A 23,800-nucleotide genomic window follows, 5' to 3' on the forward strand; every position below is an offset into this window, starting at 1 on the left:
CCGGGGCGGGGGCGCGGGCAGCCCGGACCCCGGCCCCACCTCTGCCCCTCCTGTGCCCGCGCAGCCACGACAAGGGACCCGAGGCCGAGGAGGGCGTCGAGCTGCAGGAAGGTGAGTGTTTGCGGCGCGGCGGGACTGGGCCTGCGAAGGGGCTGGGCGCGCGGACCCCGGCGGCGCGGACCCTCCCGACCCTCCTCCGACCGCAGGCGGGGACGGCCCCGGGGCGGAGGAGCAGACGGCGGTGGCCATCGCCAGCGTCCAGCAGGCGGCGTTCGGCGACCACAACATCCAGTACCAGTTCCGCACAGAGAATAATGGAGGACAGGTGAGGCGCGGGCCGGGCGCCCGCCGGTCGACGGAGGGCTGAGCCAGGGCGGACGGGCGGGCGTGCTGGGAAAGGCTCAGACCCGGCCCCAGCCTCAGCCCTAGGGCCCGTCTCATCGCTCTGCCGCCCCCTGCAGGTGACATACCGCGTAGTCCAGGTGACTGATGGTCAGCTGGATGGCCAGGGTGACACAGCTGGCGCCGTCAGCGTCGTGTCCACAGCTGCCTTCGCGGGGGGGCAGCAGGCTGTGACCCAGGTGGGTGTGGACGGGGCAGCCCAGCGCCCCGGCCCCGCTGCTGCCTCTGTGCCCCCAGGTCCCGCCGCACCCTTCCCGCTGGTAGGTGCCCAGCATCTTGGGGGTGGGGGAAGGGGACTCTGCCCTTAGGGAGCCCCAGGGGGTGGGGCAGATGGCAGACAGATGCTGCTTTCAAGGTGTGAGACCTGTGGGGTCAGATCCCTGTTGTGTACCCTGAATTGTAGTGCTGTATGTTGTTGTTTTGATTCTTCCTTTTTTAATGTAAGCTGGGGATGATGAGCCAGGTGTGGTAGCCCACACCTATACTCCCAGCACGTGGGGGTCTGAGGCCAAAGTGTAGCTAGAAGTCCTCAGCTTGGACTACATAGTAAGACCCTGTCCCAAGAACTAAAAAAAAAAAAAAAAAAAAAGAGATGTCTCTTGGAGGAAAGCCTCTTAGAGTAAAATGAACTGGCCCAGCAAATGGTGACTGAGTACCTGTGCAGCTTCAGGGGTGTCTGAGACACAGGACCGAGGGGCTCCCCCTCTCTGTAGAGCAGGTACTACCCACCAACACAGCAACAAGCGGGATGGATGGGGAGATGGCTGAGGGCAGCCTCTGTCCTCTTGTTCTCCAGGCTGTAATCCAAAATCCCTTCAGCAATGGTGGCAGCCCAGCTGCTGAGGCTGTCAGTGGTGAGGCACGGTTTGCCTACTTCCCAGCATCCAGTGTGGGAGATACAACGGCCGTGTCTGTACAGACCACAGACCAGAGTTTGCAGGCCGGAGGTAAGAGGAGGAAGGGCTGGGGATGAAGGCAGGGGAGGCGATAGACCTGGCAGGCAGGGAAGCCCCCAACTATGTCCAGCTCTGCCCTTGTCTTGCTATTAACCAACGCTGTCACTACAGGCCAGTTCTATGTCATGATGACACCTCAGGACGTGCTTCAGACAGGAACGCAACGGACGATTGCACCCCGGACACACCCCTACTCTCCGTAGGTGCAGGAGTGTTGGTCCCAGGAGCAGGGGACACTGGGAGGATCTGCTGTTGGGGCTGAAGGAAGGGAGGGTTTTCTGGCCTGGGAGCTAGGCAGGTTGGCACACAGCAGGCATGGGATGTTTCTTAGCCTGCCCTGCTTAAAAAGTAGTTTCTTCCCTGTTTCGTGTATATGTTTGCCTTGCAAACATAATGATTTAAGTGACTGTTTAGTAAGTGCTTGGGCACGTAGGTCTGAGATGATATATGCCCACTTTTTTTTCCTTTCTAGAAAAATTGACGGAACCAGAACACCTCGGGACGAGAGACGGAGAGCTCAGCACAATGAAGGTAAGGGCAAGGGGTAGGCAAGGCCTGCCCAGGCCGCAGCCTCCCATCCCCAACCAGTCCTGACATCTGGAGTCACGGACAGGGAAGCAGCGCTGGCCCACTGCCAGATGCATCCCAAGTGCTTGAGATGTGTCTGTTGAATATCAGAAAAGTTGAAATAGGCGAGAGGCTGGTGTACAGAGCAGAGGTGGAGGGCGTGAAATTGGCCAAGTGTTTGCTCGTGCCTGGCTCATGCTTTTGAAGTAATAGCCAGCATCTAAAGTAGCTGCTTTAATGTTCACGTATGAATTTCCTGCTCGTTTTGAAAAATTGGGTCGACCTGCCAACCCCTGGCCAGCCTTCCATGGCAGCTGTTGCGCCCTTGCCTCTCACTCCCATGCCTCCTGCCCTCCATCTGGCAGCACTTTGGGTCCTGCGGGAGGAAGCTACAGGAAGCTGTGTTGCTGGCCAGCCAAGGCCCAAGCAGCCTGCCCTTTCCAGAAACAGCATGTCACACCCTGAGCTCGTTTGTCCTTGAGTGTTGTTCTTGTTTCCATCTCAGTTGGTCACTTTGATCGGTGGACATAGTAGCCTGCAGACGCCAAGGGAGCAGTGACACCCAAATAACTAACATTTGACAAATATTTACTGACCCTGGATCCAAGCTGGGCAGCGTGGGCCCTGTGCCAGGTCTGGAGCCTGACCTGGAGTGTCACAGGCTCGACAGACGGAGGGCCTGTGGCCGAGGGGGTTGGGCAAGGATTCCCCTACAAGCCTATGTCCACCTGTCAGAGGGAGCACGAAGTGGAGGGTCAGGTTGCTTCTTGGGTGCTGGCTTGGTGTGGCAGCGTTCCTGTGGTTGCCCTGGGAGGGGACTCAGGAGGGTCAGGAAAGGCCTTGAGTGCCAGGCTGAGGCCTTGTGTCCTGCAGTTTGATGTGGGTGTGGGGCTGTGTGGCTCTGTGCGAGGGAGCTTGCTGGCTTCAGACCTCTGGCCAACATGCGTGTTCCTGAGCTGGCCGCTCTCTGGAGCCCTCGGGTGCTTGGATGATAGGATAGATGTGGTCTCAGCTGTCATAGCATCACTGTGGTGGGAGAAAGAAGCTACGTACAGCGTAACATGAGGTGGCACAATAGGGCTTCTGAAGAGAGAGAAGCTGGTGAGGAAGTGAACAGGATTCTGTGTGCTCGGAAGGCCTCTCGGGGGTAAAATTTGAGCAAGAGCCGGAGAACACCGTGAGGAACAAGCCACTCTGGGACCTGGGGAAGAGTCCCAGACAGCAGGAAGAACATGTGCAAACACTCAGGCCCGAAGTGTGTTTGAGGAAGAACAGAACTCAGGAAAGAAAAGGTGGCAGAGCTGAGGTGGGGGCTACCAGAGCCCACAGCATCTTGCGAGAAGCCCTGCCAGGGTGGGAGGGGAAGCCAGAGGCCAGGACGGCCATAGGTAAGCACAGGTGTCCGGCCTGACAGCAGGGTATAAAAAGGAAGAGTGTGGGGAGAAGAGCTGAAGATTAGGGCCTCGTGCTGAGGTCAGATTGCTTTGAAGGGGAAGGGTGAGTCGGAGCTTGGCTACTAAGTAGCCCCAGGTCCACCACTTCTGGCCACGCAGCCTCGGGATGGTTTTAATCTGTATACCTGTCCTCTTTAAAACGACACTGACCACCCCAAGCCTCCTGCTGAGCATGCTACAGGTTGAGGTACAACAGTGTGTGGCATGCTGCACAGTCAGACTGTCGTGTGGCACTGTGCGCCCCGCAGCCCGCTTCCTGCCCCTTGCGCTCTGCCTCTGCCTGAATCCACCCACCGCCAGGTCGTCCTGGGTAGTTCTCAGCCTCGCTGTGACCCCTTCCCTCCAGCTGCAGAACCTTTGACTTGCTGTCTGCCCGGTCCCCTTGACTGGCCCTACCAGATTGGCTCCATTAAAGATCACCTGTGATGACCTCGTTGCCAAATCCGCTGGCCTCCTTTCCTGCCTGAGGTCCAGGCACCTGGCCCTGCCTGTTCCTTTCTTTCGGAATGTTTTCTTCTGCGCTACCCTCTCTGATTTTCTTACTGCCTTTGTTTCTCCTTCCACTTGAACCTCAGAGCAGGGCCCCCCTCAGCTTTTCCTGGAAGGCTCATTAACAGTCAGTCTCCAGGGCTCTCCCAGAGGTTCGCAGTGACTAGATAACAGGGGAGGCCCGGGAAGCTGTGCTTGCAAGTTTCCCAGCCTATTACTTTAGGCAGGCTAGGGATGATTTTGGCTGCTGGGGTTCTTAAGGTATGGCCTCTTTTTACATCTGTCCCGGGGGTATGGCTCATGGGGCCCAGGAGTAGCGCTTGGAAACTGGTTGATTGGTATCCCCAAAACTCATCCCCAGTTATAAGCACCTATTCTTTCTTTTCTTGAGAAATCTGTCTCTCACAGCAAGGTGAGAACTGCTTCTCTATGTCTTTCCCGGGCGTCCCCCTCCATCCGGAAGCTGGTGATACACGAAAGCATTTCTGTGCCACCCTTTCTCAAATTCCAGGCCCCTTTTCAAAGTGCATTTTAGAATCTCAGCCTCTGGCCATCCTTGAGATGCCTCAAACTCAGCTTTGCAACACAGAGCTTGCTGCCTCCTTCCCCTCTCCAGAGCAGCACAGGCAGCCCTGTCACAGCTGTTGTGACAGGAGCGAAGGCCAGCGTGGCTGTCACTCTGCCCACTTCTCAGCCCGTGTCTGCGCACCTCAAGATTCTGTGCTGAAGTGGATTTCATGCCAGCAACTCCCTCTCTTCCCCACTTTCTGCTTCTGGGTTCTGCGGGAGCCCCTCCGAGAGGATGCCCTGGGGGAGGGAGAGGGGAGGGAGACTGAAGGAGTGAAGTGTCCCTTGTATGACGGAAGGGTGGGGATCCTGTTGAACTGGGGCTTGCAGGTCAGTCCATTGCTGTTGTGGTAGAATTTAGGCCCAGTGTTGTCAGAAATTCACATCTTTATGTGAAATCTGACTCTTAAAGGCCAGACTGAATTAGTTTTTCTTTGTTGTTGTTTTTCACTATTAATGTTACTAATTCATTTCTCTTACTTACTTACGTTTTAATTTGCTGAGTTTTAGTCTTTGCTCCCCCTCTTTACTTCTTATCATTTTAGACCTTCCTCCTGCAACATATTTATAGTTGCAGATGTTCCTCTACTGCTGCATCCCGTTTGTATCTATTGTGTTTTCGTATTTGTTCAGTTCAAACTACTTTCCAGTTTTTCTTGTGATTTCTTCTTTGACTCCTGGGACTATTTAAAAAGTATTGCTTTTTATTTTTTTGGTACCGGAAATCGAACTCAGGACCTTGCACTTGCCGGGCAGGCACTTGTGCCATTGAGCTATATCCCCTGCCCCAGAAGTGTTGCTTAATTCCCAAATATTTGTGGATTTTTCTGGATACCTTTTTGATACTTGATCTTTAATTTAGTTCTTTTGTGGTCGGGGAACATACTGTACATGGTTTCAGTTCCTTCAATTTATTGAGACCTGTCTCAGAGGCAGAATATGGCCTGGCTTGGCGTGTGCATGGCAGGGACGTGTTTCTGCTCCTATGGGAGAGGGATTCCCTCAGGATCACAGAGGCTGTATTGTTGAGTATATTTGCGTCTTGTATCCTGAGTTCTTGTCTACTTGTTCTGTCAGGTAAGAGAGGAGAGCTGGTGTCTCCAACTAGCTTGTGAGTTTGCCGTATCTGCCTTCAGTCTCTGCAGACTTTGCTCTGCAGTGCGTGTTTAGTGTTGTGTGGGGTCACTGACGTGCGTCCATGGAGCTGACATAGCCTTGGTCTTCCTGCCTTTCGAATGTGCCCCGGCGGTCTTCCCAAGGCATAGCCCTGCCGTGGCCCAGCCTGCTTAATGCAGCCTTGAACACCAGGAGTGAGGCCCTGGAGGAGGAGATGAGCTGCAACTCCACAGGCAAAGCAGGAAGGCACGCAGGCCTATTCCTACCCCCTGCCCACCACCCCACAGCCCCTGGCGTGTTCCCGTGTCCCCATTTCTGGGGTCTTGCTGCTTGGCTGCCTGGTGTGGCTCCGTTCAGTCGCTAAATCCATCATTGCTCAGCCTTTCTCTGAGGAGTCATCGCATGCCCAGGCTGTGCAGGAAGCATTGCTTCCCTCCCTTCTGCCTTCCCCAGGCACCTTGTACACAGTGGGGTTGGTAGGACCTGTCGTAGGCGCTTCACAGTGGCGCTGTGACACCAGCATGACAGAGTGGGTTTGGTGCCACCCTGCCTGTGGCAAGGTAGGCGGTTAGGTTTTTCAGAAGTGCAAATGACTGGAAATGAACAGGACCTGTGAGCTGGGGCTGCAGCTCAGTGCCCAGCTCCATGAGCATTAGGCTGTATGGAATGGGGTGTCGTTGAGACTTTGGGGTAGGAGGGGCACACTGCAGAGGGACATGGTAGTAGTGCACCAGACCCGGACCGGAGACTGTCAGCTTTGTTGATGCATTTGGCCCTGGTGTTCCATCAGAGGTGGCTGTACCTGGTGGCAGATCTATGCTCACTGTGGCTGTAATAGGGCCCTTTGCTCTCTTGGGAGCCTGTGAAGATGCGTCCCAGCCCCCACAGTGTCACTCGGCATGGTGTGCCGTGCTGAGAAAGATGAGAGTGAAAGGAGGGTCCGGGGACAGTGTGCAGTGGTCAGAGTGCAGGAAGGAGCATGCTCACGGGTGGGCCTCTCAGTCCAAGTGGGGGACACTTGGAGGTGGTGAGGGCAGGTCTGCAGTAGTAGAGGGACAGGACCAAGAGAAGGGGTGGCCTGTGCCCGCCTAGGGGCCAGGAGCACTCCTGCAGGGCAGGGCAGGGCAGGGCTGGGGCCGTGCTGAGCTCAGGAGAAGAACACCCTCCCCCAGGTTCCCTGCCCACCCCTCATGAAGTGCTCCCTTACCCTGTTTTCCAGATCTCACCTAACCGTAGGCCCCATCCCTTTCACACACATTGCACACGTCTTACACCTTCCTGGGAAGCAGGCAGAGGTGTGTGGAAGAAGTAGGGGATATGAAGGCCTTCTGTGCCCCACAGTGTAGTCCTGAGCTCAGAAGTTCCTGGAAGGTTGGGCAGCTGCACTTGTAGGCTGTGAGACTGGGGTCTCTGGCTCAGACGTGTGCTGCCCCTCTAGGGGCAGCCTAAGGATGAGACATGGGCCAGAGGGAAGGTGTACGTGGCTGTGAGGGAGATCGTGGAGTTTTACGAAATCCCGAATCTGGACTTCTCAAGTGAGCTTCTGCATCAGTTTGCCATCCTTGCCTTCGGTGTGTAGGGCCATGTTGTTCCTAGAAGCCAAAGCCTGGGGGGCCGAGCCTCTGAGAGCCGCAGTGCCAGTCCTGGGGAGCTGGCACCTGCTGCCAGGGCCCTGCAGAAGGCATGATCAGATTTCATTTACAGGTGAGAAAAATAAGATCAGGGGACCTAGAGTTTCTGGGAAGATGTGGCGAATCCACACCAGGGCTGTGGAAGCCATAGTGTTACTGGGTCCTATGTAAAGGGGCTCTGACCCCTTCTTAACCTATTATGGGCCCACTCTGTCCAGAGAGGCAATTTTCCAAAAGAAGCCAGAAATGATCATTATGACATGAAATTTCTTAATTTTTAAATAACTAAGATTTTCATAAATATGCTGGATGGGCCTAAGAAAGCAGTCACAATCCCTAGGGCTTTTTTTTTTTTTTTTTTTTTTTTTGTGCTTTGCAGTACTGGGGATTAAATCCATTACTGAGCTACATCCTGAGCTGGGTGTGGTGCTGCACGCTTGTAATCCCAGTACTTGGGAGGCTGAGGCAGGAGGATCACTGCAAGTTTGAGACCAGCCTGGGCTACAAAGTGAGCTAAAGACCAGCCTGAACAGCATAGCGAGACCCTGTCTCAAAAAGACAAACAAACAGACAAACAAACAAAACTGAGCTTTTCATTTATTTTCCAGAAACAAGAGTCTTGTTAATTTACTAAGTTGCCCAGGCTAAACTTGAACTTTCAGTCTTCCTGCCTCAGCCTCCCAGAATGTTGGGTTACAGGGATGTGCCACCATGCCCCGCAGTCTGTAGCTTTTGATTTCTGGCTGAGGGTATGTGGTCCTCGAGGTTGGGGTGTTACTTCTTGTCCTCCTGTGAAGCAGTGCAGCCAGGCTTCTGCCTTTGCACTTCCTAGCACTGTGGCCTTGGGTTGTGCCTGTACCAGGCCTCACTGTGCTCAGGGCTGACAGTGCCTGTCCTTTGCGGCAGCCTGTCAGGCAGGGGCAGTTGTGCTGTGGGTAGCCGTTGTTACTGCCATTCTGTTGCAGTGGAGCGGAGGCGGAGGGACAAGATCAACAACTGGATCGTCCAACTTTCAAAAATCATTCCAGATTGTAATGCAGACAATAGCAAGACAGGAGCGGTAAGTGTCCCCTGCCCTCCGGCTAGGAGGCTACCTGGCTCTCTGTTGCTGCACTGGTGCCAGTTTCCCAGCCCTTTCCAGGAAGGCTGGCTGACCCACAGCACTGGTGCTCTCCTGGGATGGGCCAGTGGGCAGTGCTCCATCTGATGCTCTTGCCCACCCCGATCCCAGAGTAAAGGGGGCATCCTGTCGAAGGCCTGCGACTACATCCGGGAGCTGCGCCAGACCAACCAGCGCATGCAGGAGACCTTCAAGGAGGCCGAGCGGCTGCAGGTAGACAACGAGCTCCTGAGGCAACAGGTGAGTATGGGTAGCCTGGGAACTCCAGGACCCAGAAGCCAGCCCCTGACTCACTTGTGCCCTGTCGCACCTACAGATCGAGGAGCTGAAGAACGAGAATGCCCTGCTTCGAGCCCAGCTGCAGCAGCACAACCTGGAGATGGTGGGCGAGAGTGCCCGGCAGTGATGCCCGCTCCACCATGACGCCCCGCCCCCAGCCCTTAGCACAGAGAGGGACATGTGCCCCTCCCCCAGCTGCGTTTTTTTATAGTAGATTTTTAACAAAAATGAAATGAAATAATGCATTTCTGTGGATACATTACCCACTGCCCTCCTCAACTTGGAAATGACCCCCCTCCCCACCTGTCTGTCTGCCTCCCTTTTCTGATCCTCCCCAAGCCCCAGCACCCCTGGTGGCCTCACCAGGGGGCGAGAGGGAGGAGGACAGAGGCCTTGCCATTTCCTGCTGCCTCCTTGGTCTCTAGAGGTACTGAGACAGGGTGCTTATGGGAAGGAGGGAGCTTTGGGGGGGCTACCCTGGGGCCTGGACCTAAGCAGGAAGGCCGTGTCCCACCCCACCTCTTGTTTCTGGGTCCCTGCTCCCCTTTGGGGGTGTGTGCGTGCGTGCGTGCGTGTGTGCGTGTGTGTGTGTTTTAATTTTCTTTATGGAAAAATGGTCAAAAAATAGAGAGAGAGAGAGAGAGGTATTTAACTGCAATAAACTGGCCCCATGTGGCCCCCGCCTTGTCTGTCAGTGTCTGTCTGTCTCAGGCCTGGGGAGGGACTAGGGTCAGTGCAGAGCTGCCCAAGGCCAGGACTTCAGCTGTTGTGTTGTGGCAGTGTACCAGTCTCTGCCATTGACACGTCTGATGCCCCGTCCACTGGTCAGATGGATGGAGGAATTAAGGATTGAATATCCTCTCTGAGGCCCCAAGGGTGCAGATGCAGGGTTGGGGTGGGAGGACCCAGGGTCAAGGACATGTCCCATGCTGTTGGAGGAGAGGCTGGGGTCTCCCCGTCACCAGTTCCTGAAAATAGGCCTGATTCCTGGCCCTGCCCTTGTGGGTTGAAGCCCTCCCCTCTGCACCAGCCAATGATGGGGCCTGGCCTTGAGCCCCCCACCCCCGGGGAGGGCAGATGGCCAGGAAGCCAGGCTTGGCCCGGCAGCCTGTCGCCGCACACCGGGACTCTGGCGCCTGTGTTGTGACCCCTGCCCCTGGCTGATGATGAAACCTGGCCTGAGCCAATGCAGCAGCGTTTGCTGCGGCTCGAGGATGCTGCTGCTTCCCCCGGGGGTCGGTGTGCCGCCCCTCCTCAGTCCATCCCCCCAGGGTTTGGGCCTGCCAGCTGCTCACCTTGCTGAGGTCCCCATCTTGCCACTACGCGAAGCACTGTAACGTCTGCCTGGGCTTTCCCTTTTGAAGGGAGTGTGGCACAATTAGCTGGCATGTGGAGTGAACAAGGCCGAGAGCAGCCTTCCATGCCAGGGCACATCCGTTTTCATGGTTTCAAGTGGGTCCAGGAAGAAGTGTTTGTTGACAGTATCATTCCCTGGGCTCTGGCAACAGGGTTAATGCTGGATAGCCCTGGCGCAAGTCAGGCAAGATTGCCAGGGGCCATCTCTGGAATGAAGGTTTGTGGGTCCCCTGAAATGAGTGTGCTGTGAGGTGGGCCAGGTAGACAGGAATGAAGGCACTGCAGTCAGCCTTGGTTCATCCCCCAGCCAGGGGCATCCTAGGGAACCAACCCTTAAAAAGCCCTGGTGGTTGCCATTTCCTGTGGTGTAAATACTCCCCACGTTGCTGGTCCCAATTGATAGCATTGAATGGCAACTCAGATAAAAGGGTCAGTCACAGTGCCCCTCTGTGTCTCGGGGAGGTAGAGAGCTTGGCAATGAAGATCACGAGACTTGGCATCAGAGAAGTCACCTCTGGGGTCAGGGGCTGAGAAAGCAGCTGAGACCTCAAAATTCTGAGCAAAGCCCAAGAGCTCCGTGGAGACCAGGTGGCAATGGCTAACCCAAAAGCTAACTAATGTGCTGGAATATAAACACACGCGTCAGATGCTGGTTTAATGCCAACCTTCTGTGGTCATTTTCCAGCCACTAGCACCATGTTTCAAAATTTGCTATTCAGAAAGGTGCATGGGGGAAGTTCAGCCAGCATGAGCTGTAGTCAGGCACCTGGCTATCCAGCGTTCTTCCCAAAAGCTACGCACATGTAGAGACCCCAGAACAATGGGATACCACTCCCTGTAGCTGTGCTGACCCATCAGCCACGCCGGCCTGAACGAGGGAATGCGGGCGTCCAGGAAGCATGGGAGCGAGGGGCACTGTGCTGTTGCTCTCCAACTTCTGAGGCAAAAGTGGGAATTTTTTTTTTTTTTTTTTTTTTTTTTCTGAGATCAACAAGGTGACATCACACTGGAGGAAAGTATTCCCAGGTAGCTGGCCAGAGGAATGTGTCTGTGGCCCTGTCTGCTCCACCCCCTAGACACACCTCTGCCGGCCAAGGGTGACACAACTCTGTCCCCTGTCCTCTTATCTCTCCCGCCTTTACGGCGCCACCACCTTCTTGGAAATGAGCTGGGGCAAAGGGGTGGGGGCTCAGACCACCGCCTCCTCCAGCAGGCCTCATAAAAGAGATGGTAACTGAGCCCAACACACCAGAGCAAGTCCTAGACCCACCAGCAGCTTGACTGTACAGACGCGCGATGGCACTGAACACTCAGATCCGGGCTGCCTGCCTCCTGGTCCTCCTCCTCGCTAGCTTGACCAGTGGCTCCATTGTCCAGTCACAGGTGAGAGTCCTGGGGGCCTGGGTCCTAGCTGGATTGGAGAGCCAGACCTCTGGGGAACCACTGCTGAGCTCAGGTCAGCTCTGGGGGAGCCGTACCTGCTGGAAGAACAAGGATGGGGTAGCGTGGCGGGGATATGGGGGGACCTTGGACCTAACGGTACAGGTATCACTGAGGGCTACTCTGTGTGAAGTCTTCCTGCAGCCAGTGAAGATAAAGCAAGATACCCGGTAGAAGAGAGAGGTTTTTGCTCTTACAGAGCTTACATCCTGGTCAGTATGTAAGTCCATGAATGATTCAAACAAATGAGCAACTGTATTTAGTAAATGTTCTTCATGAATAGCATGAAAGATGGTGTAGGGGACCAGAGTGGGGGCAAGGGGCTGGCAGTTGGGAGTGTTTGGTGAGAAAATGGGACTGCGCCTCTGCCTTGGAGAGCCACAGGTGGGGTAGCAAACAAGCAGCAAGGTGGGGCAAGCACGGGTACTGGAAGATCAGAGAGCTGGCTAAGCGAGGGTGGTACTGGGATGAGATCAAAGGTGTGCAGGGTGCAACTGTGCAGATGGCAGTTTATCCTATAAGTGCCAGGGAAACCTGTTGGCCTAAAGTGGGGAAAGCCGCGATCTGATGGGTAACATTAAAAGTTATTCTGCTATACCACCACGATGAGATTATAAGGGGCAAGATGCAGGCAGAGATGCTCCAAGTGGCTGATGCTGGCAGGCAGACAGGGGAGGGTGCTATCCAAGGAGAGTAGTGACTATGCCCAAGGGAGCGTGAGAAGAGCAGGAAAGCAAGGCCCCTCCTAGGAGTTCAGCTGGGCCATGAGTTCTCAACCTCTGGGAGAGGAGCAGGTGGGTAGGGGCGGCCTGAGAGCTCTGCCATCCTCAATGCCCTTCTCTTTTAGACAGGGCAGCTTGCAGACCTCCCGTCCCACGACACAGCCGAAGCCAAGGCCAGCTTCATGGTGAGAGCAATTGAGACTCCTGCCCTGGACCCCAGAGCCTGCCCTCTGCCACCAGCTCACTCTCTCTCTCCCTTTTCTCAGCCCACACTGCAGAGGCTAAGGAAGCGGGACACCCACTTTCCCATCTGCATTTTCTGCTGCGGCTGCTGTAAAAATGTGAAGTGTGGGATATGCTGCAAGACATAGAGCCTCCTGCCCTAACCCTCTCGCCCTCCCTTATTTATTCCTATCCCCCTCCAATAATGGTCTTGGAATAAAATGGCTGGTTCTTTTATATTTCAAACTGGAGTGTCGTTGTCCTTTCTCCCCGCCAAAGGCCTACACCCTGGGATTATTCTGGCCCTGCCTTGCAAGGGCCAGAGCTCAGTGGGCTGCACTGGATTAGTATATACTGCACCTTGCCAAAAAACTTGGTGAAACAAATTTGTTTCTGGGCCTCCCCGCTTCAAAAGACCTGGAAATTATGTTGTAACAGCAGAGAATGAAAGTTAAAGTTGCTTCTCCTTGCAGTCTTCTTAATGGCAAGTTTGTTTTTTGTTTGCTGGTGGTAATGGTGATTGAACCCAGGGCCTCATGCATGCTAGGCAAGTGCTCTATCATTGAGCTACACTTGCAGCCTCCTTGGAGTCTTCTTAACACGGGGTCACGAACACTAGTGCCTAAAGTTCTGAATAAGATCCAGGAGTTCCCTCCAGGCGCCACAAGCGGTGGAAACTACTAAAACATCATTTGCCATTTTCACTCGAATACTCACACCGTGGGGTTTTTCTAAGACTCTGACATGGTGACATCATTGGCTGATGGATTATGTGCTTATGTATCCTGTGTGCCCTGCCCCTTTTTTTCTCTGTGGTACTAGGAATCACACCTAGGACCTTGCTTATGCTAGGCAAGTGCTCTACCTCTAAGCTACATCCCAGCTCTTCAAGTTTTGATATATTAAGCAACTGTAGATATAACCTACAAAATCTTGTAAAGAGATCCTGAGACCAGAAAGTTTGAGAATCACTGTCCATCGGGGACTAGGAAGGTACAGTGAGTAAAGAGCATTAGTTTGTTTCATAAGAGCCTGTTGTAGGGGGCTGGGGATTTAGCTCAGCGGCAAAGCGCCTGTCTGGCAAGCGCAAGGTCATGAGTTCGGTTCCCGGTACCGGAGAAAAACCAAAAAAATAAAAAATAAAAAAAAGAGCCTGTTGTATTCTCAGCCAAGTGTGATGGGGCACACCTCTAATCCCAGCATTCTGAGGCTGAGGCAAGAGCCTCACATATACAAGCCTAGCCTAGGCAATGCACTGACTTAGCAAGACCCTGACTCAAAATGGAAAAATAAAAAATGACCTGTTGATGTAGCTCAGTATGAAGGCTGTGGATTCAAACCCCAGTCCTGGGATAGGGGTGGAGGTTGTATTCTCTCAATAAGGACAAGTTTGTACAGGAAACACGGGAGTATTCTTCTTCATAGGAATTAATTTCCTTCCCATTCTGCTTGAAAACCATATCATTCTCATGCTGATTGCCTTACTTTTGGTTTTTTGTGGTTTTTCTTGTCTGGTACCAGGAATTGAACTCATGACCTTGTGCTTGCCAGGCAGGCGCTGTGCCGCTAAGCTAAATCCCCAGCCCCCGATTGCCTTACTTTTGATACAGAGAAAGATATGGTACAAGTATTTCACTACTTTCCTAGCTCACAAAATTACAGCAGTTCCTGCATGATGATAAAGAGCATTGGCAATTTAGCCTCGATATTAAGTACTTAACAACAAAAAAACTATTAAGTATGGTACTGAGGCAGGAGCCCTGAGCCCCAGGAAAAGGGAGCTCCAAGAAGTGGCTACCATGCCTGCGAGCGAGCACTTCTGACTTTGTCAAGACAAGATAGAAGCCTTATTTTATATGAAATGTCCTTGTTTGTTTGTTTGTTTTGAGACAGGGTCTTAGTATACAATTCAGGTTGACTTTAAACTCATTATGCTGCCCAGGCTGGCCTCAAACTCATGGTAATCCTCCTGCCTCAGCCTCCTGAGTGCTGGGATTACAGATGTGCACTACCATGCCCTGCTTGAAATGTGCTGATTTTTAAAATACCATATTGGCAATTGATTAAAAGAACTTATGCTTTGTTTGCTTTTGCCATACTGGGGAGTGAACCCAAGGGCTTCACAGTGAGCTCTAATCCCAAGCCTTTTTAGGTTTTTATTTTGAGACAGGATCTCGCAAAGTTGCCAAGCTGGACTTACCCTCCCAAAATTCTGGGGCCACCAAACTCAGGTAAGAACTTGTTTTTTTTTTTTCCGGTACCGGGAATTGAACTCACGGCATCGCGCTTGCCAGGCAGGCCCTGTGCCACTGAGCTAAATCCCCAGCCCCTAAGAACTTGTTTTTTAAAATCAACCTTCTGCTAAACCCAGCTGGGAGCCAGATCATCTCTGTACACCACCAGCTTCTGCCTTTCACCTTAGAAAGGCTGGCGGTCTGGAGGCAGGTGAAGGGATGGAGGGTGCCCCAGAGCCTAAGGTCGTCCCGCCTATTTTTGGTAGCCTTATAATCTCACCTTCACTGACTTCTTGCAGTAGGCTGAGTTCACTTAACCCAACAAACACAGGACACTAAAATGGAAGACACTGACCACCACACCCATCAGGCTGACCCAGAATAAAAAGCACACCTGGTACACTGGAGAGAAGACCCCTCCAGAGCAGTGATGTTATGCCCACCCTGATTTTAAAGCTAAAATATCCACCTCTTTCCCCATGTTTTCCAGAAAATATTTGGAAAATCATGATGAACTCTACCCCTTACCCCTCCCCTTAGAGGCCCCTTTCCCCTCCCCCATATATCAAGGCTTTGATATATGGTACCCTAAAGCAAGAGTGGTAATGGCAATTAAAGCCCCCCACCTTCTTGAGTAGCCCAAGACCCCAGCTAAGCCAGCAAACCTTTGTCCTTGGGAATTTGGGAATTTTTGGCCCCCATATTTCCCAGGTTCCTGGTTTGCTCAACTCAGTAAAAGGCCCTTTCTGTTTGACTCTGTGATTGCTACTGAGAGGTGTAATATAAAGATCCAGATGACTGTGGGCTGAAAAGTTGGGAGGCAGAGGCAAGCAAGCTTGGGTGTGCATCAGAGGGAGTCTCCCGGAGGGCCCAGTGAAATGCAGATGGTGGGGCCTCTCCTACTGGAGATCCTCATTCAGCCATTCAGCGGGTGTGGACTGGGGCCTAGAGCTTGCATTTCTAACACCCTCCCAAGGGCTGCAGCTGCTGGCCAGGACCACACTTTCAGGATCCTTGGTGTGGAACTGCCAGCCCTGCCTGAGAACAGCAAGTGCCTCTGGGTTGTGAGGCAGGGAGGGACACCATGGTGGGGCAACAGTAGGACAGAGGGCTGAGGCAATGAAATAAGCCCCTGAATGAGGTAGACTATCACCCTTGTAGCATGGCATGTTTCAGTGGCATAATGAGACCTTTATAAGCACCATAAATGCAGGGTGTTTGCGTGAAATGAGAAATTTTTACCAAGAAAAAAACCTAAATAACACCTCTAGCTTCACTTGCTCTTAGTCAGTTTAAGATCACTAATTTTAGAGGTCACACAGCTGGGCGATAACGTTATTAGCTATACTGGCTTTGCTGAATGTGTTATGCTATCAGGGACTGGGTTACTTACTAGGGACCTGATGGCTGCTTTTGCTGAGAACACCGACCCTTCCCTCAGGCCTACAGATGTCTGACGGGTGACTAAAATGGGATAAAGGGCTTGGCATCTCTGTCTTCACAGTGTGTCTGTCCCCTTGCTGTCTTAACCCGGGTGTCAGATTCCACCCAGCTCTGCAAAGAGATGTGTTGATCATTTAAGAAAAGTTTCACCCATGACTATCATGCAGGATCAGCTTGGCCTCCTGCCCATGGGAGCTGGTCTGTGTTTCTTTCAGCCCAGCCCCACACTTTCTCAGCAGCACAAGCCCTGAAACTCCTTCAGCCCTATCATAAGGCCAGGACCTGTGTGCGGCATGCTGATCCCACACAGCTGAGAGAGGAACTCGGCAGTTCCTGAGCAAAGCAGACTGTGTGAGCCCACTCAGTACAAGGCTGGGAGGTCTCGCACAGGATGACGGTGCTGGACACAGAAATTCCACAGTTAATAGTGACCACCTGGTGGTCCAAATCCATCACAAGAAGAAACATTGTTTTGGAAATGCATCCCTGGCCAGTGGGAATTCCTAGGCTTTAGCTCACCCTAGCAAATCAATAGAAACCTACTTCTCTCTTTGTTGGGGAGCAGTAGCTTGGTCCCTATCTGGACCAGTTGCTGGCTCCCTTCAGTTAAAGCCCCACTGCAGCTGAAGCCCTTTTCTCTTCCCTTCCTCCCAGCAAGCTTTGTGTGGGCAGGAGTGTGTGTGTTGTAATATTTAGCCCCGTCTCATCTTTGCCACTTCTGGGTCACAAGATCCCCATATCCAGTATCAGCTTGAACCAAGCCCCAGCCCCCACTCAAGAGACTCTGAGTATTGAGAATGAAGCTTCTTTCTGCCTGGCAATAAATGAAACCAAATATCAGGGTATTTCACACACACAAAATTCTTGCTTTCATGGGCTGATTATTCACATGTTGAAGTGCTAACCTCCTTTACCTTACAATGGGACCTTGTTTGGGGGTGGGATCTTTACGCAGGCAATCAAGCTAAAATAGGACCGTTATGTTGGGTCTTAGTCCAGTGTGACTGGTGCCCTGGAGAAAAGGGGGAATCTGGATAGACACACAGATGGAATGCCATGGGAACATGAAGATGGCTATCTCCAAGCCTGGCACAGATCCCCGCTGCTCCGGTCCTCAAAAGGAGATAACGCTGCCAATACCTTGATTTTGGAATTCAAGCCTCCAAAGCTGTAAGACAGTACATTTTGGTTTTTTTTTTTTTTTTTTGCTTCTTTTTGTATTATTTTGTTTTTTGAGACAAGGTCTCACCTTGTATTTCAGGCTGGTCTTGATCTCATTATGTAGCCCTTGCTGGTCTCAAACTCTGGCTAGCCTCCTGCCTCAGCCTCCCAAGTGCTGGGGTCACAGGCATGCGCCACCATACCTGGCTGCATTCTGGTTTTTAAGCCACACGGTTTGTGGTGCTTTGTTATAGCAGCCTTAGCAAACTAATACACCTGCTTTCTCCTGAAACCTCCTCTGACTGGGCAGCACTGGCACCTGGATCTACCTGGACAGTCCCTCTTGGACAGGACCCCTGCTGCCTTGCTTTGCAGCCCCCATTGTCCTCACTCACTTGCTCTTACCCCAACCTGGCTCACTCCTGCAGGCTAGAGCCCAGGCGGTCTGTGTGGGACACAGGCTGTGCATCTGTCCTCCCAGGAACGGCCTGCGGTTGCACCTAGAGAGGAGCCGCAGTCCCAACCGCACAAACACAGCACCCCAGCCAGGTTTGCTTGGATGCAAGGCTGTGACAGAGACTACCTGGGTCTCGGTATCCTCCCCCAAAGCCCAGGCACTAGGCCTTTCTCTTCTCCAGGATCCAGGCGTTCAAGCCGCACCCTACTTTCAATGGGCCATTGTGCCAGACTGGGAAAGGCACGGGCTGAGTCTGACATCATGAAGCCCAAGGTGGGGGCGGGACTCCCCCTCCCCCTTCAGCTTTCCGCTCCCTGGTCCGAGGGATTTCCCCACCCCTCACCCCATCCTCCCCTGGGAGAAATGACCCTCCTCCCCCACCTCCCCTTCACCCTGGCACATTGAACTTCTCATGTCTAAGCCCTGTGCTCTTAGTCACACCACCTCCAGCACCCCCTACACCTTGCAAAGGTCATACTAAGGGGAAGGGCACAATATCCACAACTAGGGGTCCTCATCCACTCAGAGAGCCGGACGGCTCCCTGTGCATTAAGCACTGCTCTAGGGACCCAAGGGTGCATGGACAGACAGATGTTTTTTGGCCAAACCCTGCCTTCTGAGGACTCCAGATGAGGTAGGAAGCAGAGTACAGGCTGAATCCCAATGAAGGAAAGGACATCATTTAAATCACGAGAAAAGTAAGGAAGGCCTGCTGAGGACGTGACATCCAAGCGAAAGTGCAAAGAGTCTGTGGCCAGGGTTGAGTGGGGCGTGGGGTGGGTGGAGGACAGCTTCCCAGGGAGGAGGAGCACCAGGTGCCACCAGGGGGTATTTGAAGAATACATTTGGCCACCCACTCCATGTTCATTAAGAAGTAGGGACAGACACAGAATAACACAGATAAACCCTGGTCCCCGTAGAGGTTGTGTTCTCATGGGAGGAGGCAGGTAACACATCAGGTCATTCTGCATGACAAGAAGAGCCAAGAGGAAAACAGGCCAGGGGAGCTGGGGGTGGGCTGGGGTGGGGATGACTCTAGACATGGTGGATGCAGGTGACACTGGAGCCGAGGAGGGAAGGGCTTGTCTCCTCCTCCTTCTGCTTGTCTCTCAGGATCAGTGTCACATGTAATGTTGCCACCAGTTCCCTGAGGACAACATCTTCTGTCCCTCAGCTTGGGACTTCCAGATAGATTAGCCAAATCCCCCTCCAGGGACCCAGCATTGGGGCACACAGTGATGGAGGAGGGGGGAAGGAGTGAGGCAGCCCCCATCCCCTTCAGGAAGGAGCTAGTAGAACCCAGGCATCAGGCCGTCCAGTCCAAGCCCCGTGGTGACAAGGGCCCCTTTGTGCCCCCCTCCCCCGGGGGCAGGGAGGAGCTGGGCCCTGGAGGCAGGCGGCCCCTGGCACCCAGGAGGAGGGGAGGGGCCGGCAAGTGGGGGCCTAGACCCTGGGAGGCCAGGGGACTGTGAGCGGGGCTGCCGGCACAGAGGGCGCAGAAGCCAGAGCATCTGAGTGAGTACAGAGGTGGAGAGGACTGAGCCCCGGGAGGGCAGAGAACCCCGAGGGGACAAGTGGACAGGCCAAGTGGCTCTCAGAGCATGCGCAAGGGGTGAGGGGCTCTGGGCCGTGGAGGGTCTCTGCAAATAGCGCTGAACTAGGACGGGGTCCAGAATGGCTTGGGACTCCTATAAAATGGGCAGGGACCATGGTAGGGACAGGGATGGGGCTTTGGGAAGAAACTACGGGAAGGAAGAGCAAGTGGTTCCACCCAGCACACCACATGGTTAGAGACTGCTGCAGCGGCTGCCCTGGGGCCCCTAAGATTGGGACAGATGAAGGGGCAGTGGTCTAGGGTCAGCAAAGAACAGGATGCTCAGGTGATCAGGGCCCTGCATGTTGCAGTCTGGGAGGTGGAGAGGGCAGTGGGGTGTGAATAGGCAAATTCTGGCACCTGGGTCCACAGCAGGTGTGTGTGTGTGTGTGCGTGCGCGCGAGTGCGTGCACACCTCCTCTGCAAACTATTCTTTATCAGTGTTTCTCAACTTTGTCATTACACTCTGGAAAAGGAACTTTGTAGATGTGTTTTTCCTACTCCTCCAGCTTGCAAATTCAGCACTGCAGGCAGATTGTCTGTCTGTATGTTTATGCATTGTGGCCTTTTAGAGAGCTGCAGACCATGGACATAGCCAAGATTGCTTCTGTCCAACCCCATTAACAGTGTGCGGTCTGCTCAGTGTGTTGGCGCATGCCTGTAATCCCAGCACTCAGGAGGCTGAGGCAGGAGGATTGCTGAGAGTTCAAGGCCAGCATGGGTTCTATAGTGGGTTCAAGCCCAGCATGAACTGCTTAGCGAGACCCTGTCTCAAAAAAAAAGAGTGCATGGTCTGCATGCTTGTTTCCCATGTCTGCCCAGGCTGTGTGGCTGGTCCTCACCTGCATCTGTCTCCTGTGCTTTGCTGTTGCAGGCACAAGGACGGCATCTGCCATGAGTCTGCTGGCTTGTGCCCGGGTCCATGGTTACACTTCAGTGTGTATGTGCCGGTCCCTGTGTCTTGTGAGCATGGCACACCGGCAGCACGTGTGCCTCTGAATGCCGTCCCTAGGTCTGCCCAGGGTGTGGTGCACAGTTGGAGACTGAGCGGTGGGCACGGAGGCTGCGTGCTGGGCGTGTCCTCAGTGTCTCCGTTGTGCGAGCTGCTCCTGGCTGTCACATTTCATGCCAGAGTTTGCATGTGTCTGCGTATACGTCTGTGCCCGTGGGAAGAGGGCAGCAAAGGCTGGGGAATTCGGCCACTTGGAAGTCCTGGCTCCAGCCCTGACGTGATCCGTGGAGCAGCTGGGGACCAGGGACTCACTAACCCTGAGGCCTCCCTGTCCCCACTCAGAGCCTAGTCAGAAGCGCCGACTCCTCTCACAGCCCACCTACCCCAGGAGCCCCCAGGATGAGGCACACTCGCCTTGAGGGAACAGGGTTCTTTTGTACTGGGCACTGGCCTCTGGTGAGGGTTGGGACACCAGGGGCCGGCTGCAGGGTAGGAGAGGGCGGCAGGAATTCACGCGGCATGTTGGGAATGCTGATGTTGTGAAACCCAGTCATTGATGAGGTTGGGTCCCTGCTGCCACCCCCAGGGCTCAGCCGTGGGACATCTGCTCCTTCACCCCACCCACCACGCCCCCCACCCTTCCACCTGACCCACTGTTCCCCATCTCCTCCCCGTAGCTCCCCAACATCCCAGCTGGGGGTGGTGCCACAGAGGAGCTTTGTGGCTGTGTGGGAGGCTCCCAGGCACTGTGGGCAACAGAGACCACATGGGCAGGCTTAGCACAAACCACAACCCACAGTAGCTATCTAAAGAGAGGGACACTTGGGACTCAGGCCCCCATGCCCAGGCACCTGTCTGGCTTTCTCCAGGTTGGCTGATTCACAGTCCCAAGTGGCACCGGAAGCTATTCCCAACTCAGGGAGCCGGAGGTAAGGGACAGAATACCAACTCCCCTTCTTCCTGGTTTGCCTTGCTTCCCATTCCTGCTGCTGGCCAGCCTTGGCTCTGTCCTTGGTTCTTGGAGATCCCCAGGAGCATAATGTCACTGATGATTATTATCAGCTTGCTGACTAAGACTCCAGAGCAGCTGTGTGTCCTTGAGCAAGTTACTTGCTCTCTCTGGACCTCAGCTATAAAATGAGGATAATGATTGCACCTACCTCAAAGAAATCAGAGTTAATGTAGCAAAGCGAGGTGCTGAGCCCGGCGTATGGCTAGTGTCACAGGCACATTTGTGACCGTAAATAAGAGCAGCAGCAGCTAAGCTCTGCAAGGGTCTCTTCCTAAGCCTTTCAGGAAGCTCCACCTTTCATTTCTCTGGCCTCTAACCTGCTTCTCTTCCTGTCCAGCTCCGGCTCGCTTACTTGCTATATAAAATGATATTCCTCACGGCACTGCCTCTGTTCTGGATTATGATTTCAGGTAATGGCTGTGGTAAGGGGTGCTGGGGTTAACTGAGCCTTGGTCCCAGGACCCTCAGGCCAGTGGCAGGTGATGGGAGTTGGAGGCATCATTGGGTGGGGTTCATCTCTTAGCCTCGGCGGTCCTGGTTGCCCACAGCCTCCAGAGGGGGTCACTGGGGCGCCTGGATGCCCTCGTCCATCTCGGCCTTCGAAGGCACATGCGTCTCCATCCCCTGCCGCTTCGACTTCCCTGACGAGCTCCGGCCAGCTGTGGTGCACGGAGTGTGGTATTTCAACAGCCCCTACCCCAAGAACTATCCCCCGGTGGTCTTCAAGTCCCGCACTCAAGTTGTCCACGAGAGCTTCCAGGGCCGCAGCCGCCTGCTGGGAGACCTAGGCTTGCGCAACTGCACCCTCCTGCTCAGCGCCCTCAGCCCGGAATTGGGTGGCAAGTATTACTTCCGCGGGGACCTGGGAGGCTACAACCAGTACACCTTCTCGGAGCACAGCGTCCTGGACATCATCAGTGAGTCCTCCAGAGGCCATGCCGGCAGCAAGGGGGTGGTGGCAGCCCTGGGGTGGGCCAGGGATTGACAGTCTGTCCCAAGCTTTCCCAGGAGTTCTGGATGGCAGCAAAGGAGCGTTGACGTGGCTAGGGGTGGGTGCAAACTCCAGGGCTCCATGTACCATGTAGATAGCAGAACTGAACAGAGAAGGGCCCCAAATAGCCTGGCTGCCCTCAGAGGAAAGTGACTGCTTTTACTCTCCTGGAAACATCTGGAGCAGTGGTGCCCAGGGGTCAGGAGCAAGGCCTCTGGATCCCTGCATTAGCTACTTCACCGTGGGCAAGTTATTTGACTTTCGTGGACCTTGATTTTGTCCTCTGTAAAATGAAGATAAGAACAGCACTTAGAGTCAGTGAGTGAATGGTTGCCCTGGGCAGTGCCTGGCACATAGTACCCAGCTCTGGCTGGCAGAGCACTGGGCCACTGGTGTCAGGCATTTAGAATTCTGAAGGAACTTTAAAGTGAATTTTTTTTTCTCACTGTAGTCTCCTAATTTTTAAATATTGGCTGCTGATTTGGATTAAAAAGAAAATCCCAGGGGCTGGGGATTTAGCTCAGCGGCAAAGCGCCTGCCTGGGAAGCGCAAGGTCGTGAGTTCGGTTCCCGGTACTGGAGAAAAACCGGAAAAAAAAAAAAAGAAAATCCTGGGCCAGGATGTGGCTCAGCGGTGGAGCACTTGTTTGGCATGGGCAAAGCCCATGCACTGTAATTTTGGCAATCAAAACAGAGCCCACTGCCTCACTGCAGGTATTCCTACTGCCTAGTTTCTGAGGGGGCCTGCTGATTGGGGCTCTTAGATTCAGGTTCCCCCAAAAAGAACCAGATTAGAGTCCAGATGTAGAAAGAGCCCACACAAACACAACACACACACACACACACCCCACACACAATACACATACTACCTATTCATGTGCCATACATATACATAACCCCCCCCCCCACGCACACGCACATGCACACACAAACACGCACACAGGTAAATCAAAGCAAGCACTGGAGAGGGATTTCTTAGGGAATATAATGCAGCGTCCAAAGCCCAGAGGCTGGAGCCAGAGTGACAGGTTCCAAACTCACATGGCCTCAGTTTCCACGTTTGCAAAATGAACATAACAGTCACACTGCTCTCTAGCACTGTTGGAAGGGCAGGCAGGTTAAGCCTCTCCTCACTGAGGCGACGGGGTTATTGCTCACATTATTATTGCACCTGATCAGATGTGCGAGGGCTTCCGGTTGAAGAACAGTCAGGAGAGGAGAAGGCTGTGGGGAACTGAGCGTCCGGGCACACGGGAGGGGACACGATACCAGGGACGGAGTTGGACAAGGTGGGGGTGACTGGCGGCCAGTGCTGCCTCCTCATCTCTTCTTCCCCTTCCCCCAGACACCCCCAACATCGTGGTACCCCCGGAGGTAGTGGCAGGGAAGGAAGTGGAGGTCAGCTGCATGGTGCCAGACAATTGCCCGGAGCTGCGGCCTGAGCTGACCTGGCTGGGCCATGAGGGGCTGGGGGAGCCGACTGTGCTGGGTCGGCTGCGCGAGGACGAGGGCACCTGGGTGCAGGTGTCGCTGCTGCACTTCGTGCCCACTAGGGAGGCCAACGGCCACCGACTGGGCTGCCAGGCTGCCTTCCCCAACACTACCCTGCAGTTCGAGGGCTATGCCAGCCTGGACG

The 23,800-nt window shown here is 54.0% G+C and overlaps 3 protein-coding genes across 7 annotated transcripts in view; all 3 read left to right on the plus strand.

Moving 5' to 3' along the window:
* Nucleotides 1–64: 64 nt before the first annotated feature.
* On the plus strand, nucleotides 65–9,270 carry Usf2 (upstream transcription factor 2, c-fos interacting; the record flags this gene model as incomplete). The annotated part of the gene is given in 9 exon segments (XM_013522428.1): nucleotides 65–111; nucleotides 207–325; nucleotides 462–662; nucleotides 1,199–1,349; nucleotides 1,470–1,557; nucleotides 1,831–1,889; nucleotides 8,148–8,242; nucleotides 8,414–8,542; nucleotides 8,619–9,270. Coding segments are annotated over 9 exon segments (979 nt in total), but the record flags the coding sequence as incomplete, so codon positions are not given.
* A 1,785-nt stretch (nucleotides 9,271–11,055) lies between these two features.
* Nucleotides 11,056–12,567, plus strand: Hamp (hepcidin antimicrobial peptide). The gene is made up of 3 exons (XM_005400040.2): nucleotides 11,056–11,320; nucleotides 12,225–12,284; nucleotides 12,366–12,567. Exons 1-3 carry the CDS (start codon nucleotides 11,234–11,236, stop codon nucleotides 12,468–12,470), a joined length of 252 nt encoding a protein of 83 aa, XP_005400097.1. The 5' UTR covers nucleotides 11,056–11,233; the 3' UTR covers nucleotides 12,471–12,567.
* A 6,476-nt stretch (nucleotides 12,568–19,043) lies between these two features.
* The window catches only part of Mag (myelin associated glycoprotein), a 14,705-nt gene continuing 9,948 nt past the window's right edge, over nucleotides 19,044–23,800 (plus strand). For 2 of the 5 annotated variants that reach the window (XM_013522431.1, XM_005400042.2), the window contains exons 1-5: nucleotides 19,044–19,131; nucleotides 21,032–21,091; nucleotides 21,512–21,584; nucleotides 21,723–22,091; nucleotides 23,510–23,799. In XM_013522431.1, coding sequence (XP_013377885.1) covers nucleotides 21,539–21,584; nucleotides 21,723–22,091; nucleotides 23,510–23,799 — 705 coding nt within the window. In that variant the 5' untranslated portion in view covers nucleotides 19,044–19,131; nucleotides 21,032–21,091; nucleotides 21,512–21,538. The other 3 variants (XM_005400043.1, XM_013522429.1, XM_013522430.1) reach the window with 3 other exon arrangements.

The sequence above is a fragment of the Chinchilla lanigera genome, unplaced genomic scaffold (assembly GCF_000276665.1).
Source record: "Chinchilla lanigera isolate Chin_1 unplaced genomic scaffold, ChiLan1.0 scaffold00067, whole genome shotgun sequence".
Classification (NCBI taxonomy): Eukaryota; Metazoa; Chordata; class Mammalia; order Rodentia; family Chinchillidae; genus Chinchilla; species Chinchilla lanigera.